At 45.9% G+C, this 23,115-nt stretch overlaps 1 protein-coding gene across 5 annotated transcripts in view; it reads left to right on the plus strand.

Annotated features, from left to right (window-relative positions):
- Positions 1 to 23,115, plus strand: part of KIAA1958 — a 74,203-nt gene that overhangs the window by 23,517 nt on the left and 27,571 nt on the right. For 3 of the 5 annotated variants that reach the window (XM_080573340.1, XM_080573344.1, XM_080573341.1), the window contains exon 2: positions 19,561 to 20,829. In XM_080573340.1, the coding sequence (XP_080429466.1) occupies positions 19,674 to 20,829 (1,156 nt within the window). In that variant the 5' untranslated portion in view covers positions 19,561 to 19,673. Of the gene's footprint in view, positions 1 to 1,887; positions 2,077 to 18,983; positions 19,003 to 19,560; positions 20,830 to 23,115 lie in introns of those variants that run through there. The other 2 variants (XM_080573342.1, XM_080573343.1) reach the window with 2 other exon arrangements.

Here is a 23,115-nt window from a genome sequence, read left to right on the forward strand (position 1 = left end):
TTTATGGGACTCTGCATGCACTGCTCACCACGAGAGCTCCCTGCTGCTTCCGCTCTGCAGCATGGCTCTTGCTCTAGCATCCTGAACAAAATTCCCCCCGAATTTCAAGACTGTGCAGCCTGTGGCACGAGGGATGTACGTCTTACCTGTGTTCATCACAGACAGCACAGAGGCGTGCGTGGTGTGAGTGGGGGGGTGCAAGGAAAACAAAGCCAGCGTGCTCGCTGTGCGTCGCTCGGCATCCGGCGAATGGCTTTGCCCAACTGGAAATCTCCCTTGGCTGCGGCATGCACAGCAGCTACATGTGCCAGGGGGCTACCGGGGCTGGATGGATCTGGTGGAGTTTAGCCAGGTGTGAATCCTTCATCTCTGCTTCCTCCAGTCCCTCTGTGCATCTCGCTCGCTTCTCCATGCCTTTATGCCTGATGGCAGGACTGCTGGCGTTGCTGGGGCTGAGGAAGCACTGGGAAAGTTGCAGGCACCCGTGAGCATTGCTGAAACTGGCAGTAAGTTAGTTGGGTAAGGGCTGGATTTCTTAATAGCAGTTATTAAATTGGTCTAAAAGGTTAAGTTACTGCTCTGTTTCACTGAAGAGTTCAGTCCACTAGTAACGTTACCACTTGTGTTCTTCACAGACATTTAGTTAAAATATTTCTGGGTTTTGCTTTTTGGAGCTTTCTGCTGACATTTATATACGAAGTCATTCTTTTCCTAATGTAATTGCTGGTGTAATAGACACCATGTATTAATGGCATTAAAAACAGTCCCTAGGTAGCAGAACTGAGCTGGTTGTCATTAAACCATGGAACCGAGAAATACCCGCAGAGAGCAATGCCACAACAGGGAGCCCCAGAAGATGCTGCCCTCCCAGCCCAGCAGGGGCAGCTGCCCAGCTCTGGCTGTGGTTCGGATCTACACCGTGCTCCTGTGGTGGGTGCCCACCTCCCTCCTGCACCCCTTGTCCGTGGCCTGAACCATCTCCGTGTGCTGGAGGGCAATGAGAGAGGGCTGCTTCTGCATTTCTTGCGTCTTCAGAGGCTTGGCTCAGGTGTCACCTTGAGTTTCTGGTACAGAACGAGCGCTGCCTGCCTGACAATGTGTTTGTCCCAGGTACTGCTCTTTTTCTTTCTCTCCTCTTCCTACTCCATCCATTGGATGGGGCTCCAGACATGAGCAACCAGGAGCCTTACTTGTGTGTAACTTTTATTTAATGGCTGGCTACCAACCGTGGTGCTCTCAGCTGTGAAACATTTAACTTGCGTGGCTGTGCTGCAGAGGGAGAAAAGAGAGACGTCTTTTGACTGCCCTTTCCCTATCTGTCATCTTTTAAAAGTGTGCAGCCAAGAGTGTTCCTTTTCTTGCCTTTTTGTCTTTGGCAGCTTTGTTCTCATGTTGCACAGCTATTCTAAACACAAGCGTTGTAAAACGCACTGCGAGGCTTTGTTTTTCTTCCTATCTGTTTCAGAAGTATTACTGGGTCCATTTGTTCCAAACTGGCAGGCAGCAAGGAGTTTAAATTTCCCCTGACATCCCCGAGTGCTTTGCTTTCTTTAGTGACGGTAGGGTCAGACTGGACTGCAATACGATGTTGGTGTGGTTTGGAACGAAAGCTGATTCTAACAAGTCACCTCTGCACCTCCGAGGACAAACTGAAGCCCATACCACAGGTTTTGAGCTGGCCTAAGGGCGGTGATGTAAAGGGTGCCTAAAGAGGGAACAGAGCCATTCAGTTTTGCCTCCAGCTGCTGCTGAGCTCTATGAAGTGGCAAGCCAAAGGCAAGGAACCTGGTCAAAATGTGCTGATTTCCTCCTGGGGAGCATGTGGTCTTGCAAATGACTCTTTTGGTGACGTTGCCATCCATGTGTTGTCCACGTTGTTTCCTACAGCTAGCAGAGGGGAACGTGTCACAAGCTGGAGTTGTCCCCTGGGCAATGTCCCCTGGCCCTGGGGGGAAGTGTGGAGAAGCTGGTGCTGGTGGTGGCGGAGCATTCGTAGGGGTGCTGGCCAGAAGGGATGGTTTAGAAGGACCCACAGCCGTCCCCGGGAGGACATCAAGGGATCACCCCGTTCACCAGGTGAGGAGCTGCAGTGCCTGCTGAGTGCTCGCCACATTGCTCCTCTGCAGGGCAATCCCCGGCTCTCGTGCTGGGCCACACTGAAATATTGCGTGGTACTCCCCCCGGCCACTGACGTGGAGCTTGCCCTTTATAAACATAACTTGAGATGCCCGTACTTCTCAGATGTCCCCTGCATTTTGGAAGGCCTTTGGGCACATTGTTTCGGTGCAGTTGTTTTCATTGACGTTGGCTGTTGTAATCTGACTACGAGCAGGCATGGTTACAGAAGTGATAGCATTCGTGCCCCATCAGAAGCAGCATTTTACTGTTTATGTTTCCACTTTGTAAAGTGTTTTTAATTTGAAAAGGTGATTGCAGGGTGGTCAGTGTCCCTAAATTGCTGATCACATAAGCAAAGGCATGTTTATACGTCCTGCAAGACTACATGTGTTCATCTGTAGGGTGTGGCATCATTTTTTTTATTTTTTTATTTTTTTGCTAGAGGAGAGCGTGGGTTAGAAATTGCTCCCAACCTTTTGTGTAGCTAGGACAAGGGCATGCCGAGCCTCCGCAGGACAGCAAGTGAAATGTGGCCTTACATTCGGCACGCCAGCAAAGTCCCTGTGCGGGGAGCTGCTTTGTCCAGGGCTGCTTTGCAGCGCTGTTGTTGGCTTTGTACGTGTAACAGGACTCCTGCTGGAGGTGCCAGCTTTCTCTGATCCTTGAGTGTAAATGCAGTAGACAAACGCTGTTGAAACCTTAGACCAAGCTGGCAGGATCAGCAGGGTTAGGGAACTGAGCAGATCTGGTGGATCTTGTTTTCTCCTGCCTTGCATGTGGGACAGTGGCTTCTGAGATGTGTGCAGAGCAAAGGCAAACTGCTGACAGTGCAAAACAGCACAAGGCTTACTTCTGGTGCAAGGCAGGGGGGTAATTGTCCTGCCGGCTTCTTTCTGGGGTTGCTGCAGCACTGAGTATGGATGCTGCAATTCACAGCAGGGTGAAAGGACATCATGCCTTGGCAGAGTCAAAGCAACTGCTATCCAGAGAGAGGTACCCCCTCCGCTGAGCTTGGTGGCAGAAATTTCACTGTGCACCCCACCATCTCTCTCTCACTAAAGGTCTGCAATTGGAAGAAGTCAAGCTGTGCTTGTAGACACCTTAAGGATGGTGCAAGGCATGAATGCAAAAACACACAGTGCAGATTTTCTTTTGGATTCACTGTAACAGCAGCAGCTCTGACTGCAACAGCTGTTTCTGAAAGAAGATGAAGCAGTCCAAGCTCATTGCCAAACAAGTGCTTTTGTAAAAACATTGGCAGAAATTTGAGAAAGTTGGTTCGTGAAGTTCAGTACGCATAGTCCATGTATTCATGGCAGCATGTTCTTTCTCACATTTTCTTTTTTTTGGTTTGGTTTCTAATTTATAAATAAGAGTCTATGCCATTGCTCAGGGTAATTCCAAAATAGCCCTTTTAGGTTCTGATTTCTCCCTCCGAACAATATGTGCCCAGAAAACTGCTGAATCTGCATCAACAGTCATGTCTGTTGTGTGAGAGACCTGGCTGGCTACAAATGCAAACACATGCTGTGACATTGTTGGGTGATTGGATATCTAATGTATGTGTGTTCTTACTGAAAACGTTCAACAAAAATTAGATTATTAATTACTTGTGTTAGAAAGCCCTGTCTTACCTAGACTGCGATCTTCAGTTCTTCTTGGCATATTTTTTAGTGTTTGTAATTAATTGCTAATAGGTTATTCATATCTTTAGAGAGTAAAAGAAATTATACCAACGTCCCTGGAATGAGTATAGGGTATGACATTTTGGCTCTTTTATGGGATAAAGTTTATAAAGGTTTCTTTTTTTTTTTTCTTTTTTTGAATGATGCAATGGCTGTATATTTTCTATTAATTCCATTCAAAGCCTGGAACAAATGCAGTCTGAGAAGAGAAGTAGTTGGAAATACTATCAAGTTGATATAGTAAAATATCTTCTGGTATCTTTGAAACCTGCTGTGTTTTTGAAAATATTTTGGGTTATTGTCTGTCTTTTAATTGGCAAGAGAAGAGAAAGTCTGGGATACCACAGATGGAAAGATTTATGTTTTGAATTTTTTCTTCTGTTATCTTTGGAGAGAATAAGAAGTTTATCTGGATGCATTTCTTTAAAGAGTTTATTGGTGTGCTTTTGAAGTATGTACCTTAGAAGTAAATTACTGTCTTGTTTGCAATCACTTTTATTCAGTTGTTTGTAGTAGCGTGCATTTTGTCTATGTCCATTTCTCACTTTAATCATGAAGTGAAACAATACGAACAGGAACGGGTGATTTTGGAAGGAATCTCCTCTTCTGTTTGGTGTACTAGATCCAGTTCAAATGAATTGCAGCGAGATTAGACCTTAATAAAGAGGTGCAGTGCCATAAGTATATATTCATGTTTTTTCTTGTACACACTACTTCGATTTCAGTGGTCACAGGGGATATAGCCTTGTTTTTATTTGCTCTTCCAGATGTTCAGCAGTGTAAGTAGCGTGTTGCTGTGAACTTTGGTTGTCCAAAGGCTACGTTTGTGTTCTTGAATCTCCAGGAGGAAGTAAGTGAGGGCTCTTGAGTCTCTTGAGATTCGTCCTTGCTAGAGCTCTTTTTCAGAAATTTTCCTCGGTGTGCCAACCACCAGTGTGTCTTGTTTGCAAAACATGAATGCTTCAGGCATTCTCTCTGTTTCTTAATTGTGAACCATCCCTAAATTTCCATCTTGTACATTCCAAATCTTGCACTGGTGGTGCAGTTAGTAAGAACTGTGCTTGCACGTGAACATGAATTTAGTTTATGTGGCCAAAGCATTGGAACTTGGTGTCTGAGGCTTTGACATGTTATTAAACACTCGTGGACAGATTTTTATGGTTGTTTACATGCCTGTAGAGACTCTGAAAACCCCACCAAGTGCCTCTTCATCCCTTTGACTACATCATGCCATTAAGAACTGGGACCTGGGTTTGTTGAACTGACCAAGGTCAAAGGGACCTTTTCCACGGACAAATTTTTAAGCCTTTTTTTTTTTTTCGGTCCCACTGAGCTCAGACCTCCCGGCTTTCAAAACCCAGTGCAGAATGGCCAAGGTGGGCTCTGTCCCTGAGACCTCTGCATCACATCATGTCCCACAGCCTGGTTTCTCCCTCAGAAGCAGCAGCAGGTCTGGCTGCTCGCCCTCTGGGATTGTGACCCGCTCTCACCTGTATGCTGGCACAGCATCGTGAGGCTTTGATCTCTTTTGGGCACTCTCAGGGAACATACCTCAGTAATTTTAGAACGTCATCTGTTTTAAACCTTTATTTAAATGTTAGGATAATCCAATCTGCTTCATTATAATATGTTAGAGGCTCGCAGCTAGAAATGTGCCCAGGGTTAATAGAAAAATTAGCAAATAGTTGGATGGAGCATTTATAGGTTTTTTATCCACTGGCTGATGATGACAGGGTGTTACCCAGTATTCTGACTGGTTTACATTTGAATGCAAATCCTTGCTTTTACTGGCTCATCTCTAGGGCAGCTTTCATGTTCCGTCTCTTCTACGTCTCATCAAAGTCTTGTCTAGGAACTTTATTAGGGACTCAAATGCATATGATCTGTTATGCACAGTTGGATACAAGCCAGTTCATAGATTAATCTGCCATCTTTGTTCCTTGTATTTTTTTTTCAAGTCTGTTCTTTCTTGCAGCTCTTTTCTCCAAGTGTTTTTTTGAGGATTTTAAAAGGAAACTGTAGGGCAGGACCTCAGCCTGATGTTAATAGTTTAATGATAAGGATCATTATTGATCCTGCAAAAAGAGCACTATAAAGACTGTTTCAGAATGTTATTTTTGCTGAGAACTAAGTCCTTGGAAAATTATTTTAAGTCCCAAACCATCTCTGTGCTTAAAAAAAAATTAGAAAGCCTAAACCCATAAATTCTAATATAGAAAGTGCAATTTCACCCTTGCACAGAAGTGTTGAGTTCCCATGATTGTTCTAATTTTCTGCAGAAAACAACGTCTCTGTTCTGTGTAGACAGTTAACAGTGTGGTTTCACTGACACTATTTGGCCAAATATTGTATGTTTTTAATATTGCTATGGTTGCACTATTCCAATTTTCCTTAGTTTGGAAAAATCCTGAAGAGAGAGAAATCCTACACACAAAAATACCAAACCTGAAACAGTGAAGGCTCTCGTGGACAGAGGCCAATTGTGTTTGCTTGTGAGGGATAGCATGGTATAGCTGTCTGGGCTGGAACTGAAAGCACTGGTTTTCTACGAAGAGGATGGGCGAGTTTGGCTTCTATAATTCTATAATTACGCTTCGTTGGGTTAAAAACTGGCTGGATAGCGGGGCCCAGAGTTGTGGTGAATGGAGTCATATCCAGTTGGAGGCCGGTCACTAGTGGAGTCCCCCAGGGCTCAGTACTGGGGCCAGTCCTCTTTAATATCTTTATCAATGATCTGGATGAGGGGATCGAGTGCACCCTCAGTAAGTTTGCAGATGACACCAAGGTAGGTGCGTGTCTCGATCTGCTCGAGGGAAGGAAGGCTCTGCAGGAGGATCTGGATAGGCTGGACCGATGGGCTGAGGTCAACTGCATGAAGTTCAACAAGGCCAAGTGCCGGGTCCTGCACCTGGGGCACAACAACCCCAAGCAGAGCTACAGGCTGGGAGATGAGTGGTTGGAAAGCTGCCTGGCAGAGAAGGACCTGGGAGTATTGGTTGATAGGCAGCTGAATATGAGCCAGCAGTGTGCTCAGGTGGCCAAGAAGGCCAACGGCATCCTGGCTTGTATCAGAAACAGCGTGGCCAGCAGGTCTAGGGAAGTGATTGTCCCCCCGTACTCGGCTCTGGTGAGGCCGCACCTCGAGTACTGTGTTCAGTTTTGGGCCCCTCGCTACAAGAAGGACACAGAGGTGCTCGAGCGAGTCCAGAGAAGGGCAACGAAGCTGGTGAGGGGTCTGGAGAACAAGTCTTATGAGGAGCGGCTGAGAGAGCTGGGGTTGTTCAGCCTGGAAAAGAGGAGGCTCAGGGGCGACCTTATCGCACTCTACAGGTACCTTAAAGGAGGCTGTAGCGAGGTGGGGGTTGGTCTGTTCTCCCACGTGCCTGGTGACAGGACGAGGGGGAATGGGCTAAAGTTGTGCCAGGGGAGGTTTAGGTTGGATGTTAGGAAGAACTTCTTTACTGAAAGGGTTGTTAGGCATTGGAATGGGCTGCCCAGGGAAGTGGTTGAGTCACCATCCCTGGAGGTCTTTAAGAGACGTTTAGATGTAGAGCTTAGTGATATGGTTTAGTGGAGGACTTGTCAGAGGTTGGACTCAGTGATCTTGGAGGTCTCTTCCAACCTAGACGATTCTGTGATTCTGTGAATTTGTGTGTGAGTCAGCGATAATATTCTTGTTTTCTTTTTAGTAAATTACATGCAGACTTTCTGTTAATACTAGTTCCAGGAAAATGAAAGACCAGGGAAAGCATCTTGCCTTCAGGCTGTGTATGCTTGACTCTCCTTATTGTAATGCTAAAATTAAAGAGGGTACACAGTCTTCATTGTAAATGCAGGAAATTATATATTTTAAAGATTTTCCAAGTGTGTGGTTCATAGTCTCCATTAGAGAATAGTTGCGAACCACAAGCTGAGGAAATGCAGGGATCTTTCATATAGTGTGGTTTTATATTCAGACCATCCTGAGAAATGGTGTGAAGAAAGAGGCAATTTTGGAGCAAATTTGAATAAACAAGAAAAAGGAACCAAGCCATAATACATAAGCCCCCAACAGCTAAGTAAAAGCTAGTTTTTTTTTTCCAAACACTCAACACTTTAAAATCTTATTGTCGATACACTTTTCAGAAATGATTTACAAGAAAATGTGCTCTTTCATTAAAAACATCCCTTGCTGAATGCAGAGCTAGTAAAATATAAGAGGCGGCTAAGAGTGCTTTGAGGCCACAGCAAAACCCCCTTCGGCTCTTTACTAATCCTAACACACCCATACCTCTGAGTGTGGTCCATCAGATGCATCATGTAACACTGTACGTCGGTGTCACCATCACGTGCACCGTGACATTGTGGTCAGCAGAGTCCCGTTGACAAAGCTTGTGGAGGCGCTGTGAAAACCCTCTTCCTGTTGTCACCCCATCGTGGCTTGCTCTGAGGGATGACTCCAGTACGATGCTCAGCTGTCAGCCATTAAACGTGAAGGTGAGGATTTCTGGTGCTTACAAGAGATGCTCAATCAAGAGAAGTGGAGCACAAGAACTTGCTCATGTTTCCTGGAGATTTGACTCTCTTGCTGCATTTCAGTATCTCTCTGAGGGATGGCTTTGATGCTGGCTGAAAATTCCCAGGGAAGACAGAAGCCTGAACCAGAAATCAAACGTCTCCAGCCAGGCCGCTCTCCAGATCTGTAACACACTTCTACAATTGTTTGTGTACAGCCTGTATGTTTGCACATCACTTGCAAAGCTCTGGAAAGAGCTTTGGAGAAAAACTGTCTGTTTTGTCCCTTGAGCAAGGCCTACTGTAAGTGTGGTTACCCACTCATGCTGGATTCCTCAGCAAATATTGTTGGAGCCAGAACATGGTGTATTGAGTTTACGTGGCAAGGTTTTGGTAGTGGGGTGCCATAGGGGTGGCTTGTGCAAGAAGAATCCAGAAGCTGCCCAATGTTAGATAAGGGCCCCGCCACTGGCCAGAGCTGAGCCAATAAGTGGCGTAGTTTGCACCTCTGTGAGAGCAGATTTAAGAAATGGGGAAAAAAAAAAAACGTGCTGTGCAACAGTAGATGGGAGAGCAAGGAGTGAGAAGCAGCCCTGCAGCCCCCAAGGTGAGTGCAGCAGGAGGGCAGGAGGTGCTCCAGGCACGCAGCACAAGTTCCCCTGCGGCCTGTGGAGAGGCCCCTGGTGGAGCCAAAAAATGCCATCTCTATCAAAAATAACGATACAAGAATGATATGAGCGTAGAGGTGTATTTAAATCAGTTCTGGTTCCCCAGAGAATTAAGATTAAAGTTCTCTCATCCAGGGAAATTGACTGCAGTGACATTACTCCTTGGGTAAGTCCACATTCATAAAATAGGCATTTGGTTCTGGTTCAGCAACTGCTGAAGTCAATGGAGTCTTGACCTCAAGGGGTATTAAATCAAGCTCTCCTGAACAAATTTGGTGGTGCGTATTCTGATTGCAGTCCTACCTGCATTCAAGGAATGATCAACAGTGCAGTGATAGAAATGTTAGAGCTGGAGACCTTCATTTTGACTTTGATGACATAAGAGACATTGTAAAAAGGACAGCTTGGATCTGAAGGTTCAGAAAGGATCAGTGTCAGAACCATTACAATGGTGTGGTGTTCCCCAGGGACTGGTGTTGGGGCCCATCCTCTTTAATATCTTCATTGATGATTTGGATGAGGGAGTTGAGTGCACCCTCAGTAAGTTTGCAGATAACAGTAAGCTGGGGGGAAGTGTCGATGTGTCGGAGGGTGGGAAGGCCCTGCAGAGGGACCTGGACAGGATGGGTTGATGGGCAGAGGCCAATGGGATGAGGTTCAACACGGCTAAGTGCCAGGTCCTGCACTTTGGCCACAACCCGGTGCAATGCTACAGGCTTGGGGGAGAGTGTCTGGGAAGCTGTGCAGAGGAAAAGGATCTGGGGGTGCTGAGCTCACCTGAACATGAGCCGGCAGTGTGCCCAGGTGGCCAAGAAGGCCAATGGCATCCTGGCTTGTGTCAGGAATAGTGCAGCCAGCAGGAGCAGGGAGGTGATCATCCCCTGTACTCTGCTCTGGTGAGGCCGCACCTCGAGCACTGTGTTCAGTTTTGGGCTCCTCACTACAAGAAGGACATCGAGGTGCTCGAGCGAGTCCAGAGAAGGGCAATGAAGCTGGTGAGGGGTCTGGAGAACAAGTCCTGTGAGGAGCGGCTGAGGGAGCTGGGGGTGTTTGGTCTGGAGAAGGAGGCTCAGGGAGACCTCATTGCTCTCTGCAACTACCTGAAAGGAAGGTGTGGGGAGCTGGGGTTCGGCCTCTTCTCGCAGGTAACTAGTGATAGGGCTAGAGGGAATGGCCTCAAGTTGTGCCAGGGGAGGTTCAGGTTGGAAATGGGGAGACATTTCTTCTCAGAAAGAGCAGTCAGGCATTGGGACGGGTTGCCCAGGGAGGTGGTGGAGTCACCATCCCTGGGGGTGTTTAAGGAAGGGTTGGACGTGGTGCTTAGGGACATGGTTTAGTGGGTGACGTTGTTTGTAGGGGGATGGTTGGACCTGATGATCTTGGAGGTATTTTCTAACCTTAATGATAATGTGGTTCTATGATTCTATGAAAGCCAGATTTGTATGAGTTGCAATTGCACTGCTTTCCATGGGCTTATATCCAGGATGGATTTTGCTCAGATCTTCTTTCTTGCTACATCGTTTCCACTGTTGTTAGTGGAGAAGGCTGAGTGTGACTGAAAATGTTTGCGCTTTCCCTGCTTTCATTCTGGAGGGGCTTTCAGCCATTGGAGGACTGGGGAGTAAATTAGTGTTCCTTGTAGCAGGGCACTTATGTTTTTTAAAGCAGGATTTGAGCTGGTCCAGCTGGTGTATTTTTATTCTGAAAGTTCTGCTTCCATATATGTATATATACATATATATGTTTATATGTTATATGTATACATTTGGTTATGTTTGGTCATTGCAGCAGTCAGCATTCTGAAATGTAAAAGTAAATTTGATAGTAGCTCAAAGAGAGGTGAGGCAGGGCCAGATTCATCTTAGCTGGAGGAGGAGTCTCATGCTTTGGCAGTTCAGTAATGCACAACTTGGCTTGTGGGTCAGCTCAAGGGCACTTCAAACAACCAATTATGTTTTCCTTCTATTGATCTATGTAACAGAATTCTGCCATTTTAAAAAGTGCATTGAATATTCTTACATAGGGACAGACTTCTGAAAATTAGTTGGTGGCATGATGAAGATTTGAAAGTTCACTTCTTCTCCTTTTCCCTTTCCAGACTTGGAATTTAAAGAGGTATAGGCAAAAATAAATGCACATATGTGCACTGAGCACACAGTTGCGTTCATTCAGTGTTACATATGTATACAGAAAAAAAAAAAAAGAGCAAGAAAAAAAACCCACAGAAGTCAACCCAACCAAACAAAAACCCACCAGTTTGCAAGGATGTGCTTATACGTGGAATTCCGACATGTAGGTGCAACCGGAGTGTTGAGGCAGAGATAATGAGTGCACAGAGATGAGACAGGCAGGCTAGATTTCACCAGTGATGTAAACAGCTAAAAATGCTGCCCAGCATTGTGCTCTGATGAGGGGAAACGCTGAATCTGAGTGCAGCTCTTGGAGTATAAGGACAGGAGGAAATTAAAATTATTTCCATGTTAGGTCCCTTCAGTTCCCCTCAGCATATGCCACTGCCATGGGGACACCTCACAGTCACAGGACAGTTCATCTGTCAGTCTGCACATCTGCACGACTGCTAGTGCTAAAATAATGCTTACTTTTGTCACCCTGAAAAACACAGCTTTTAAGCTAGGGCACAGTGTGTCTCCTCTCTCAGAACTTCACTGCAGACCACAGTGAGAAGGGTTCAGGAGATGAGTTACGTTTCAGTGAGGCTTTGAGAGGAAGTTTTAGGGATGCACTTACTAAATACCAGCTTAAACGAGCAGAATTTCTCTGTTCTCTATGTGTACACTGCTCAAGCCCACAGCTACTTTGTGTTAATAGTTTGAGACCTCAGTGCCTACAGAACCCTGAAATCTTTCCTGAACATGCTGCTTGGCAGTAAGTGATGTGGAGGGTTAGTGTTTTTTACAGGATCACCTTAATGCTGCAGAGCTTCTGGGAAAAGTGTGACAGACAATGTCCTTTGGGGGATAGGCAGGAAAATCCAAAGTTTTTTTTTTAAAAAAAAAAAGAGTGCTTAGACCTCCTGCCCAGGTTGCTCAGATTCACTGCAGCACCTGTTCTGCTCCGTTTTCACCTTGTCCTCCTACCTTTGGTCCCTCCAAAACCCTCTAGCTCTGCTGCACAGGAGCAAGGCTCATGTAGCTCCTGTTCAGCGGGTGCTCAGGAAAAAATACAATAGAAGCGGTGGTGCTGGTGGATTAAGGATCAAGCCCCCACGCTGCTCCTCCATTTACTCAGCTGGTGAATTTCATTTTGTGTATGAGGCAGGCTAGTGGGAGGCTCATAAACCCAGTGGTAGTCTTCAGTGTCAAAAAGCAATCAAATCCCACAACCCTCTTCCAGCCAAATCCTCTTCTTTCTCAGCCAGCTGAAGGAATTTCACCAGCAAACAGGTTTTGCTGCTTTCTGCCTGCTTGCTGTGATGACAGCTGCGGTTGAAGGCATGCCACGCTTGGCAAGGAGAGTTTCTTCCCTGAAGACGAACCATCAGCTGAGGAGGAGCTGCAGCCTCCTAGAGCAAGTTTGACAGACAGCCATGAGATTTTTATGAATGGGGAAAGCGCTGCTTGCCCAGAAAGACATGTTATTTTTTCTTCCTACCTCCCTTTGCATCCCCTTCTCAGGAAACTTTTCTTGCTGCTGCTGGTTGGCGATACGAATTGTAACTGTGGTTCGTTATGGGTGAAAGCCTGTCCTGCTTATCCAACAGCAGAACCCGTACTGACTTCAGAAAGACCAAGACATACGCACAGGCTCTGAGATATTCAAAAGTGAAGGCATTTGCTACACATAAATAAATCAATATGAAATTTGGGGTAGCTTTTGAACTCTGCAGTGGAAAATTAGCATGAAGGGTTTGGTTTGTTACTGCAGTGCATTTCTGTTTATTTCTAGATCAGCTCTTATGGAGCTAAAAACACGAAAAATGTACAAGCTCACATAATTTGGAAGTGGCCAGTGATTCTGTTAAGGTGAGAGGTTGTTTTTTGCTTGAAACCATCAGCCAGCGTGTGTGCAGAAGTGATAAGGAAACAGTGACAAATGAATGGTGCTGGAGGAATTCCTCCCTAGTCTAATGGTTTATAACATTGCCAAACTATCTTGGAGGCTTGCAGAACTTGTCAGAATCCATGAACCTTTCTGCTGTAATTTATACCCTTCTCTTTCCTTGAGAGACATTCAATTAAAAACATGTTTTCCTAACTAAAGGGAAACATGTGCAGTTCATATCAGGGATGGAGGTCTGCCCCTTTCACCAGTGGTAGAGCAGGACACCTAGATGATTCACACATTGTCTGCAAACTATCATTATTTTATATACACTTTCTTTCTCTCCCTCTTTCCTTCGTCTTAGTTCACTGTTTGTCTTTCAAGCAGAAAGTAAGTTGACTAATATGGGAATTGGTATGGAAGTTTCTTATTCCCAAAGTTTAACGTTAGAGAGAATGCTCTGGCCCTTCCTAGCCCTTCAGTTTGCTGGCCTCTTTGGGATGACAGGTTGTCCATCCCAGTCCCTTGACGAGTTGAAGATATCCTTATGAAATAAAAACACGTGGCTGGGACCTCTGGCATTTGGAGAGCAATATCTGGGGGAGGCAGCAGCTCCTGGTGAGTCTCCTTCATTTGAGTCTCCTTATTTTGGGAAGGAGAAATACAATTCTGCCTGTGGTCCTGGAGAGGCAGTTAGTGGGGACAATGGGACTGCAGCAGTACCTTGTGGGGACATCAGCACTGCTCTGCCTTCTCCGATGAATGGAGGCATAGATTTCTGCAGTTGTTGGCCTCAGTCCTTCAGCAATATTACGTATTTGGCTTAAGAAATACAATAAAACTCAATAAAAGAAGCCTTAATATTGTCCATCTCTTGAATCAGATACTCACGCTGTGGTGGCCAAACCCTTAATACACAGTGCTCTCAATCTTTAGCTAGTGGATAGGTTTCCTTACTTGTAAGTGTGAAAGCAAAGATCCTTCAAAGTAAACAGTGCTTCTTCCTCAGATGGTGATGGAGTAGCAGTCCAAAGTCTGGCCGGGAGAGAGAGGCTGAAACAAAGAGGATTTAAAACAACCTGACTTGGTGTTTTATTGTTTTTATTTTTATGTTGTTGTTGTTTTCTAGTATGAGAAAGCAGAGCCCAACACATAATGGTTTGGGACCTCTATAAAATCACTTAAAAATCGGGTTTAAACTACTGTAAGATTGGTTTGAAATCCATGTTGCTTGTGATGATTAAATACAGTTTTTTCTACACCTCTTTTAATGTTTTAGGGTTCTGGTTTTAGGGTTTTTATACAGCTAAAAGATTAGAAAGTTACTTCTTATTAATGGTAGTGATTTTTGCACTGTAATTGAATTTGAGAGTCTTGGGCTTCTAGAAAATGTTGAATAGGCTATCTCAGCTTTGGGATAATATCCCAGGGGTCGGTTAATGTAGTCATGGTTAATGTAGTCATGGCTATACTCTTCTCTTGAAATAAAAGCAGTGTGGAAGTTCCTGAAATGCTAATAATCAGCAGTGGTAATGGAATGTCAAATGTACATTTGCATGTTGCATGGGTTTTTCCAAGTTAGTCTCTGTCAACTTGTCTAATGATACCCAGGGGAGGATGTCCATGGCTGGCTGCCTGTGAGTGTGTGAGAGGACAGGCAACATTTCTTGCCTTCCTTATAACAAAATGTACCTACCACCCACCCTGAGCCATAGGTCCACCAAATGCATGTTCCGGCATGTGGACAGTGCTGGAAGACACCCACTTTCCACCACTAAGCTTTGCTGCATGGTATGTTTCTTCCTTTCAGCTCCTTCCTTGCATCCTCAGCTCTGCTGCCTCGCTTCCAGGAGAGCCACATCACAGATTTCCCCATTTGTCCTGAAGGACCTCCCATGAGGTCCTAACCAGAACTCCACTGGCAACCCTCATACACAAGGAGGAAAAGAAGGAGAAGAAGCCGAGGTGGCCAGGTCTTTGTACCCCAATGGTGTTAATTCCTTCTCTGCATACATTTATCCTGGTTTATCGTGGCCGCAGCTGCCAACTGCCGTTGCTTCTGGCGTCATTGCTTCTTCTCAGGGTCATAATGTAGGGCTTGCTCTTACTGCTATGTGTAAAATAAAGGAATAATTTTGCTTGTATGAAACTTGCTAAGCCAAGTCCCATCCTAGAACATGAAAGAGGGAGTTTAGAGGTTGCTATTTTCCATTACCCTTTGGTCACCACGTAAACCTCATGTGACAAAACCCTAGTTCTGGATATTTTCCTTCCCAAATCAAATGATGTTCCAGTTAATGCATTAACACATCTCAAAGAATGGTTTTGCAACAGCAGTGCTTTCTGGCATAGCATGTATTCTGTACACATTACTCACTACAGTGGTATGTTGTAAATGAGGTCATAAAAGCTAAACAAGCAATAAAATCTGATTCTTAATTTAGGGCTCAGATAGCTGTAGTGAATTTCCAGCACCTAGGGATGCTTCAGTCTGCGTTAGATATTGCTAGGCTCTGAGCTGCAGAAAAGTGCTATGGAAGATTAAGGCTTTGCCATCTGTAATGCAGTTAAAATAGTGTTGTTCACACTTAAGCTATAGTGTGTTTTTGCCAGCTACTGTATGATTTCGGAGTATACACAGGAGCAGGTTATTAACCGTGAGTCATCTTATTGAATCTTGCCAGTCTGAATGAAGGACTTATATAATCTTTAAAATGTGATTTAGTGAACAAGAGCAGACTGCCAGCCAGCAGCACACTGTCTGGGTGAGCAGACAAGCTCCCTCTTCAGGAAATCAGGTGGGTAATGATGGATTTGCTAGCTGTCTGCTGTGCTTTCTACAGGGCGAGTCTGCCCCTGCCAAAGCAGCATCGTTGACTTCTGCTGCAGGTTGTGAACCAAAGACACATAGCTTCTGAATAACTGACGTCTGTGGGTTTTCAGCCCTGCACAAACAGTCTAGGCTCTGAGAGCTGACCTGATCTCATGTCTGATCTATGGTCTGATTTTTGGGTGGTCCTGTGCAGGCTCAGGAGTTGGACTTAATGATCCTTGTGGGTCCCTTCCAAATCAGGACATTCTGTGATTCTGTGATTTCCTTGTGGGGTGATTTATTTATTTTTTCCAGCCAAACTGGGCGTTACATCTTCCCAAGATACCTCCCGGGATATGCAGCAGTGGGGCAGCTCTGTGCTTTCCCACAGCTTTGCAGTGATGTAGCTGATGAGCGCTCGACAGCATCTCCCTCCTTTCCACTGTCCACCTCCTTGACTGTCCTCTCTACTTGTGTGAGTGTGGTATTACTCCTCCCATTTTTTGGCATTTGTTCTGTGGTGGGGTGTGTTGTACGTCCAGATCTTTGCATATACCAGTCAGCAGAAATTCAGGTACCCTGAGGATTTTGACCCCTGCCAGGATTGACAAGGTATCTTTAAAAAGTTTAAACAAATACCCAAATAAAACTTTTAGATGTTTAAAAACTCCATGTCTGAAAACGATAGCATTTTCCTGTGCCCACTAAGGTTTGCAAGATGGGGACCTTGCTGCATTTATTATACTGCACAGAGGCACTGGTCATGCACGCTGTGTTGCAGGTGACACTGAGATCTGTACCATCACTGGTGTTTCATGTGTGTGATAAAAGAAGCTGGAAGTTGAGTTACTGTAACAGTTGTTCTCTCTGAGTGCACCCTGGTTTCAGCTACTGCAAATAAAAGAAATGAGATTGAATCTTAAAATATTTTTACTCTGTTATCCTAATGATGTTCTTTCTCCCTGTTTATCCATTATCCAGGACTTCCCTCCACATTCACGCTTGGTGAATTTCAAAGGTGTTTGAAAAGTATCTAGAAATTTGCTGAATGTCTAGAAATTCCCATGCTGACTCTGTTCTTGTCCTGGTGTGACACAACATCTGGGTGGTGGTGAGGGACACATGGCAAGTCTTACGGAGGGAAAAGCAGGCGATGTTTGGCCATTCCATGTCCAGTTTGGGTTTGCACAGCCTGATTTCTGCCTGGTGAATGAAGTGGAGGAGGGCAGGATACAAAGGCTGCAAAGCCATTTCAATGTGTCCTCCTCACCTCCGTTGGCACAGAGCAAACACGGTTATCTGTGCCTAGCTGATGGGCGACTTCAAAGGAAAAGTGAGTAGCCAGCCAGTAATTTGTATAGATTTTAGAAAAAAACTTTCTCCAGAGGCAGTTAGCCATAGTGCGGCTGTCTTTCTGAGCCGTGACACGTTTCATTTTGCATCTGCAAATGTTTGTGTAGAAGAGGAGAGGGAACAAAATGAGATGTAACGTTGGCATGGATGCTGCATTTCAGTCAGGAATAATTTAAAGGGCTTTTCTTTGTATATTGAAATATAAGTGAGATGAGGCCAATGGTAGCTCCAAGTCTTGTAGGTCATGTTCAGAAAGCAGAGGAGGGAGAAGATGAGGAAGAGCTGCCGTACAGATCTGCTGAAACAAACAGAAGTTCCCAAGTAGGTTTACCTTAGGCAGCCTCTGGAGGAACTCCTCTCTCTTCAGGTATATACAAAGAGAGGCTTTGCATATTGCCTGTCAGTGTTGCAGTTTCTTTGACCTCTTGCGATTGCTGTGATGAAAAATGTTTCACTTAGGTCATGAATAATTGAAAAAATATATTTACCTAATTAAATTGTATTGAGAACTGATACTTTGTTTAAAAAACGACCTCTGGCACAATGGGAAATACGGATATCCTTAGATAGGAATACAAGTGTACATTTAATCTCTGTTATTTAAAGAAACCTCAAAATGTTTTCAGCCCAACCTTATCTGAGCAAATATAAAATTTTGAGTTATTGGAGCACATATATTATTGATCTTTTCCAACAACTCAAATAATCTCCATTTTTAAAAGTAAAACAATAGTGTAAGAAAGGAGAGGCTGTCTAATTTTGTATTAATGATAGTTAGGCGAGGGGTGGGGACGACGTGTTGGGAGATATTTGTGATGTACTGACTTTCTTCCACACCTGTGGCTGCAGTCTATGTGGACCTGTTGAACTCAGCTGGAGCTTTGCAGTTGACTTTGATTGTGTCATGCTGAACAATAAAACTGGGGGAGTTGGCGGAGGGGCTGCTGCTGCTCAGGGGCTGGCTGGGTCAGTGGGTGGTGAGCCGTTGTGTTGTGCATCACTTGCTTTGTGTATTCCTGGTGTTTTGATTTTTTTTTCTTTGTGTTATTTTCCCTTTGTTGTTAAACAGTCCTTATATCAACCCATGAGTTCTTGTACTTTTTCCTTTTTTGCAGTTCTCTCCCACATCCCTCTGGGGTGGGAGACAGTGAGTGAACAGCTGCGTGGTGCTTAGCTGCCTGCCAGGTTAAACCACAACAACCATTCAGGGAAGGAATGCTATGGCCCTAATAATTATCTGTAAACAATTTCAGCATTTTTGCTAAGTTACGTTACTATTCCTTGTTCTTTTTTTTTTTACTGAAAGAATGGTTAATGTTTAAATGTACTTTAATTTTTTCTTCTTTTTTCCCCCTATTCACTGAAGTAAAAGAAGCATCACTTACCTGTGTCACATCTGAATGTCTGTTTATGGTGATAAAAGTAGGTATCAGATAAAAAACTGCAAGGTTTGCTAGAAAGTCCTAGCACTGAAGTTCTGGGAAGTTGAGGGCTTGTGGTCTTTTATGGGTGAGACCTTGCCTGGAAAGTACCTGTACCATGTAGGTGGGAAACAGCTTCTGATGGTAAAAGATGTACGTGCAACAGGTCTTGTCTTTTTGTTTGACATGAAATATTGTAGCATTCATGGACTTGATCATAGGTGTCTGTGCCTTGTACGGCAAATGTCTAGATAGTTTTGGTGAAAATGACAAGTGTTCATCTTCAACAGAGTTGTGATTCAGATCTGGGAAAATAGATGATATGATAAGAAAGCAAAAGCTTAACTCTCAGAGTTTATTAAGAAATGTTATGACTTGAACCTTGAAGGTCCCTTAAGAGTCTGATAGCCTTTGGACAACTGACAACTCTCAATATTGCACAGTGAAAGGTGAATTTTCTTGCCTTTTCCTTACATTGAAAAATTAAGTTTCAGGTCTCCATTTTAATGTCCCTGAAATTCAGTTGGAAAGGGGGTATTTGATACATTAGAGAAACATGCATAAATGATGTAAAATGTCATAAATATTCATCAGATGCAGAGGGAATGGCTGAGTTGGTGCTTAGATTGCTGCTTTGATGTTCTAGATAAATTGTATGCCTAAGATTTTATTTAATTTTCATGGCCTAAGTATGAGGAGACATTCACCATTTTTTTGGTCTGCATTTTGTCAGAGATTTAAGCTTCAAATCATACTGCCCCTAATGCTGAACTTGGTTGACTAAGAAGCCAGTTCTTATTTCAGCTGTGTATTGCAGTGATGTTTCTTCCTTTGGGTTTAAATGCAGATTTTCCAGGTAGAATGAGGAAAGGGGCTGCTTGAAAGCAGGTATTGTTCTGAGTAAACGTGTTTTGGAGTGCATGAGATGAGAGTAAAGTGGGTTGAGCAGGGCAATGTAGCCGTGCTCTGGGAGTGCTGAAAAGCAGGGTTTTGCTCTCTCTTTGCAGGCGAGCAGCAAGCATGAGCTTGGCAGCGCGCGAGCGTGAGCGCCGGGACCCTGTGATCTGAACCCCGTCTCCAGCTGACTTCCCGGCCCGCCGGGCGCTGTTCATCCCGCACCATGGAGGACTGCCTTCACACCTCCTCTGAAAACCTGTCCAAGCTGGTGAGCTGGGCCCACAGCCATGGGACGATCTGCAGCCTCATCCCCAACCTCAAGCACCTGCTCTCCGAGGGGGCCCATGGTAACCTGACGGCCATGTGGGGCTGCAGCGCCGGCCATGCCTACCACTGGCCCCTGGCCGCCACATGCCGGGCGGGCTCCCAGGAGCGTGTCTGCTTCCAGGACAGCCGCAGCTTCAACTCAGACAGCCCCAGCATGCTGGGGGTGCCCTCGGAGGCGCAGGCCAGCCCCCTGGAGCGCTACCCGGGCCGGCCGGGGAAGGCCAAGCTGGACTGCACCCGCACTCGCGACTCCTGCGACTTCTCCTACTGCAGCGAGCCCTCGGAGCTGGGTGAGCCGGTGGAGGAGTACGAGGATGAGGCCACACTCTTCGACATGGTCTGCGAGTCCTCTGTGACTGACGAGGACAGCGACTTCGAGCCTCATCCTCACCGTGCCCCCAGCGGCCCTCGGAAGAGGCCGCCCGCCGTCCTCCCCGCCGCCGCCCATGCCCAGCCAGCTGACGAGGGGGGCGGCGAGGTGCTCCTCAAAAAAATCAAGCAAGAGCTGCCCGAGGACTACTACATTGTGGCCAACGCCGAACTGACGGCTGGTGCCGATGGGCCGGCACTGGCCCTCACCCAGATGTCCAAGCCCAAGCCACCAGCACAGGCTGGACCCTCTGGCATGGTTGCCACCAGGACCCTGTCCCTGCCCGCCACCGGCCCGGACCCTGACCCACCGCATCTCTGCGCCTCCCCACCCGGACCACCCCGGCTCCCTGCTCAGAGGCCACCCCGGGGTGCCCTGGCCTCCCCAGCCCGGGGTACAACTGGTGGCGTCCCCTCGGCCACCCTACAGGTGCCAGCCACCAGCTCCAACACCACAGCTGTGGGGAAGGCCATCAGCATCCCACTGTCGGCCCTGCAGCTGCCTGGGCAGGAGGAGACCCCGGCCACGGAGGAGACCCCGCCGCCTGCCCCGCAGTCGGCCCCAGGTGGCGAAGCGGCCGCGTCGCCCTTGGTGAGCGCAGAGCCCGAGGTCAGCTCCAGCCAGCAGCAGCCCCCTGCTGCCCCTGCTGCCACCCCTGAGGCAGCGGCGCCGTCGATGCCAGGTAGGAAGGAGGCTGGATGGGTGGGAGCAGTATTTTGGGGGTCGGGCACCCTGGCTCAATGTCAGGGGTCACCTAAGGAGGAGCCCCGCTGGGCTGCATGATGGGTTCATAAGATGGCAGATAGAGAAGCCATCAGCCTGGGAGAGGATCTGGAAGACCACCCCCTGTGAGGAAAGCGCAGTTGCCATGAGGAAATAGATCTTTTAGGACACGTTTTTAGGTCTGTGGGGTGCAGCTGTGTGCTGGGAGCTCTGCCTGGGAGAGGTGTGCAGCCATCCTGTTGTGTGCGAGGGATGGTGTGGGCATGAATCTCAGCTGTGCTCCCCTTCAGAGAGGCGGAAAGGTGGACTGTTTGGAGTGCAGAGGCAAAGGAGGGCACTAGAAGAGTGTCTGCAGAGAGTTCCTCCCTGTTATAAATCTTTATCACATTTTCCTGACCTGCAAATCAGAGCAGCTCACAGAGACCTGAAGGACGACCACAATGTTAACCGTGAAATTGATAACACAAACTGTAATCCTGTAATTTTCCTTTTTTTCCCTGTTCTTGATGGAAGTTCTCAGCCTCCTTCCTTTTTTCCATCTCTCAGCGCTGCCAAAGCATTGAGAAATGGCACAGACATCAACATTAGCAGATAAAGAGCATCTTGATTCAGCATGCTTTTGCTGAATGATTGCCATGTGCCAGTCTGTCTGCAGGACAACTCAGTGTTGGCCATAGGCATTGGGGTGGGGAGGAAGCCTCCAGCTCTCTCTGGACCTAAGTGTAGGCGGTGCTGGCTTTGCTCTTCCAGCTGGTGAATGGTGCCATCCCAGGGTGAGGCCAGGGCTGGAGGGAGTTGCCTATATGCAGTCCCTGTGGTAGCTACTGTAAACCCTAAAAACAATTACTTTAGCAGCCTGGACAAACCCAGCCACCCTGAAAACCAGTTGAACACTATTAAATCTATTAATTACCAAGAACCTGCAAATCTTGTTACCACATAAAACACCCAGCATATTTAAATACACAGTTTTACTAGGTAAAACCCCACAAAGCTTTACAAATTAAAAAAGATGGTTGTTGTCTTGGTTACAGCAAAGCAAATTTCTCTTTGGGACTCCCATTTCTGCATCTTTGAGAAGTTACTTTGCAGTAGTCCTGTCATATAACACCCCATGTGGAAATCCCAATGAAGAGCTCCAGCTGATATAGAACTGAGTCTGCTCAGCTAAATATGAGAGATGTGGGATGCCTGATGTGAATCTAGATTGCATGGTAAACATACTTACTCTGTTTTCTTCAGTTTATAGTGCATAACTGCTGTGTGTACTAGAGCTGTTTTCTACCAACCAGCCCCTCCAGCTTGCTCAGCCACCAACTTGCAGGCTGGGACATGTGAATACAAACCTAGGCAGATTTTTGCCATGTATGTGTGTATGCTGTCTTGGAGAGTGATTTGCTTTCAACAGAGTCATTAAAATAAACAAAACCCTTCAAACTGCTCTTGTCAGGATTTGATCAGGCGAAGACCTGCAGCCTGTTTATTTCTGAGTGCTCTTCTCCATCCTCAGAAGCCAGATGAGGCCAGCAGTTGTTACCACTGAGGGCTAAACCTTACAAGGATGGACACAATGCCACATTTTCACATTTATGCAGTTTCCAAATTAGGGTTGTTCTACATCTAGCGTCTCACTGTGAGGACAAAGTGATACTGCATCTAGATTTACACCCACTGTGTAAATCCCTCCTAGCTTCCCAGTGCTGCTTGCATAGACAGCAATGTTACATCAGCATGCTGCCTGAATTCCATTTCAGTCATCTATGTCCTCAATACTTAAATTTCTTGTGTTCTCAGAAGGTGTTATGCAGTGTCAGCCTGGTATAGTGTTGTAATATGCTGTTACTGTACTCAAAGGTAGCTGCATTTCATCAAGGGTAAAGTGATTGATATACAACTATAACGTGATACTCACATCAGGGAAGTCTTGATTGCTATAGATCCTCCTCCTTTGGCAAAGAAGTGCTGGCATTAATAAATCTTTGAGCTGCAGAGAAGCGAGCAAGTGAATTTATTGCAGATACGTGGTTCTGCACAGCATATTCTTTCAGCTAGAATCTGGAGGTCTGATTAAAGACTTTAGCACGTTTATTGTTTATGTACAGTGATTTTGTTAGGTTGTCTCTTTACTTAACAAAGAGGGATGTACTGGAAGTGGTGCATGATATATAAAATTTGAGCAATATTGAACTACAAGAGAATGTTTATGTGTACTATATAAAAACGTTTCTTTCCTAAACAGACAGGC

This window comes from Anser brachyrhynchus (genome assembly GCF_964034855.1).
Source record: "Anser brachyrhynchus genome assembly, chromosome: Z".
In the NCBI taxonomy this organism is placed as follows: Eukaryota; Metazoa; Chordata; class Aves; order Anseriformes; family Anatidae; genus Anser; species Anser brachyrhynchus.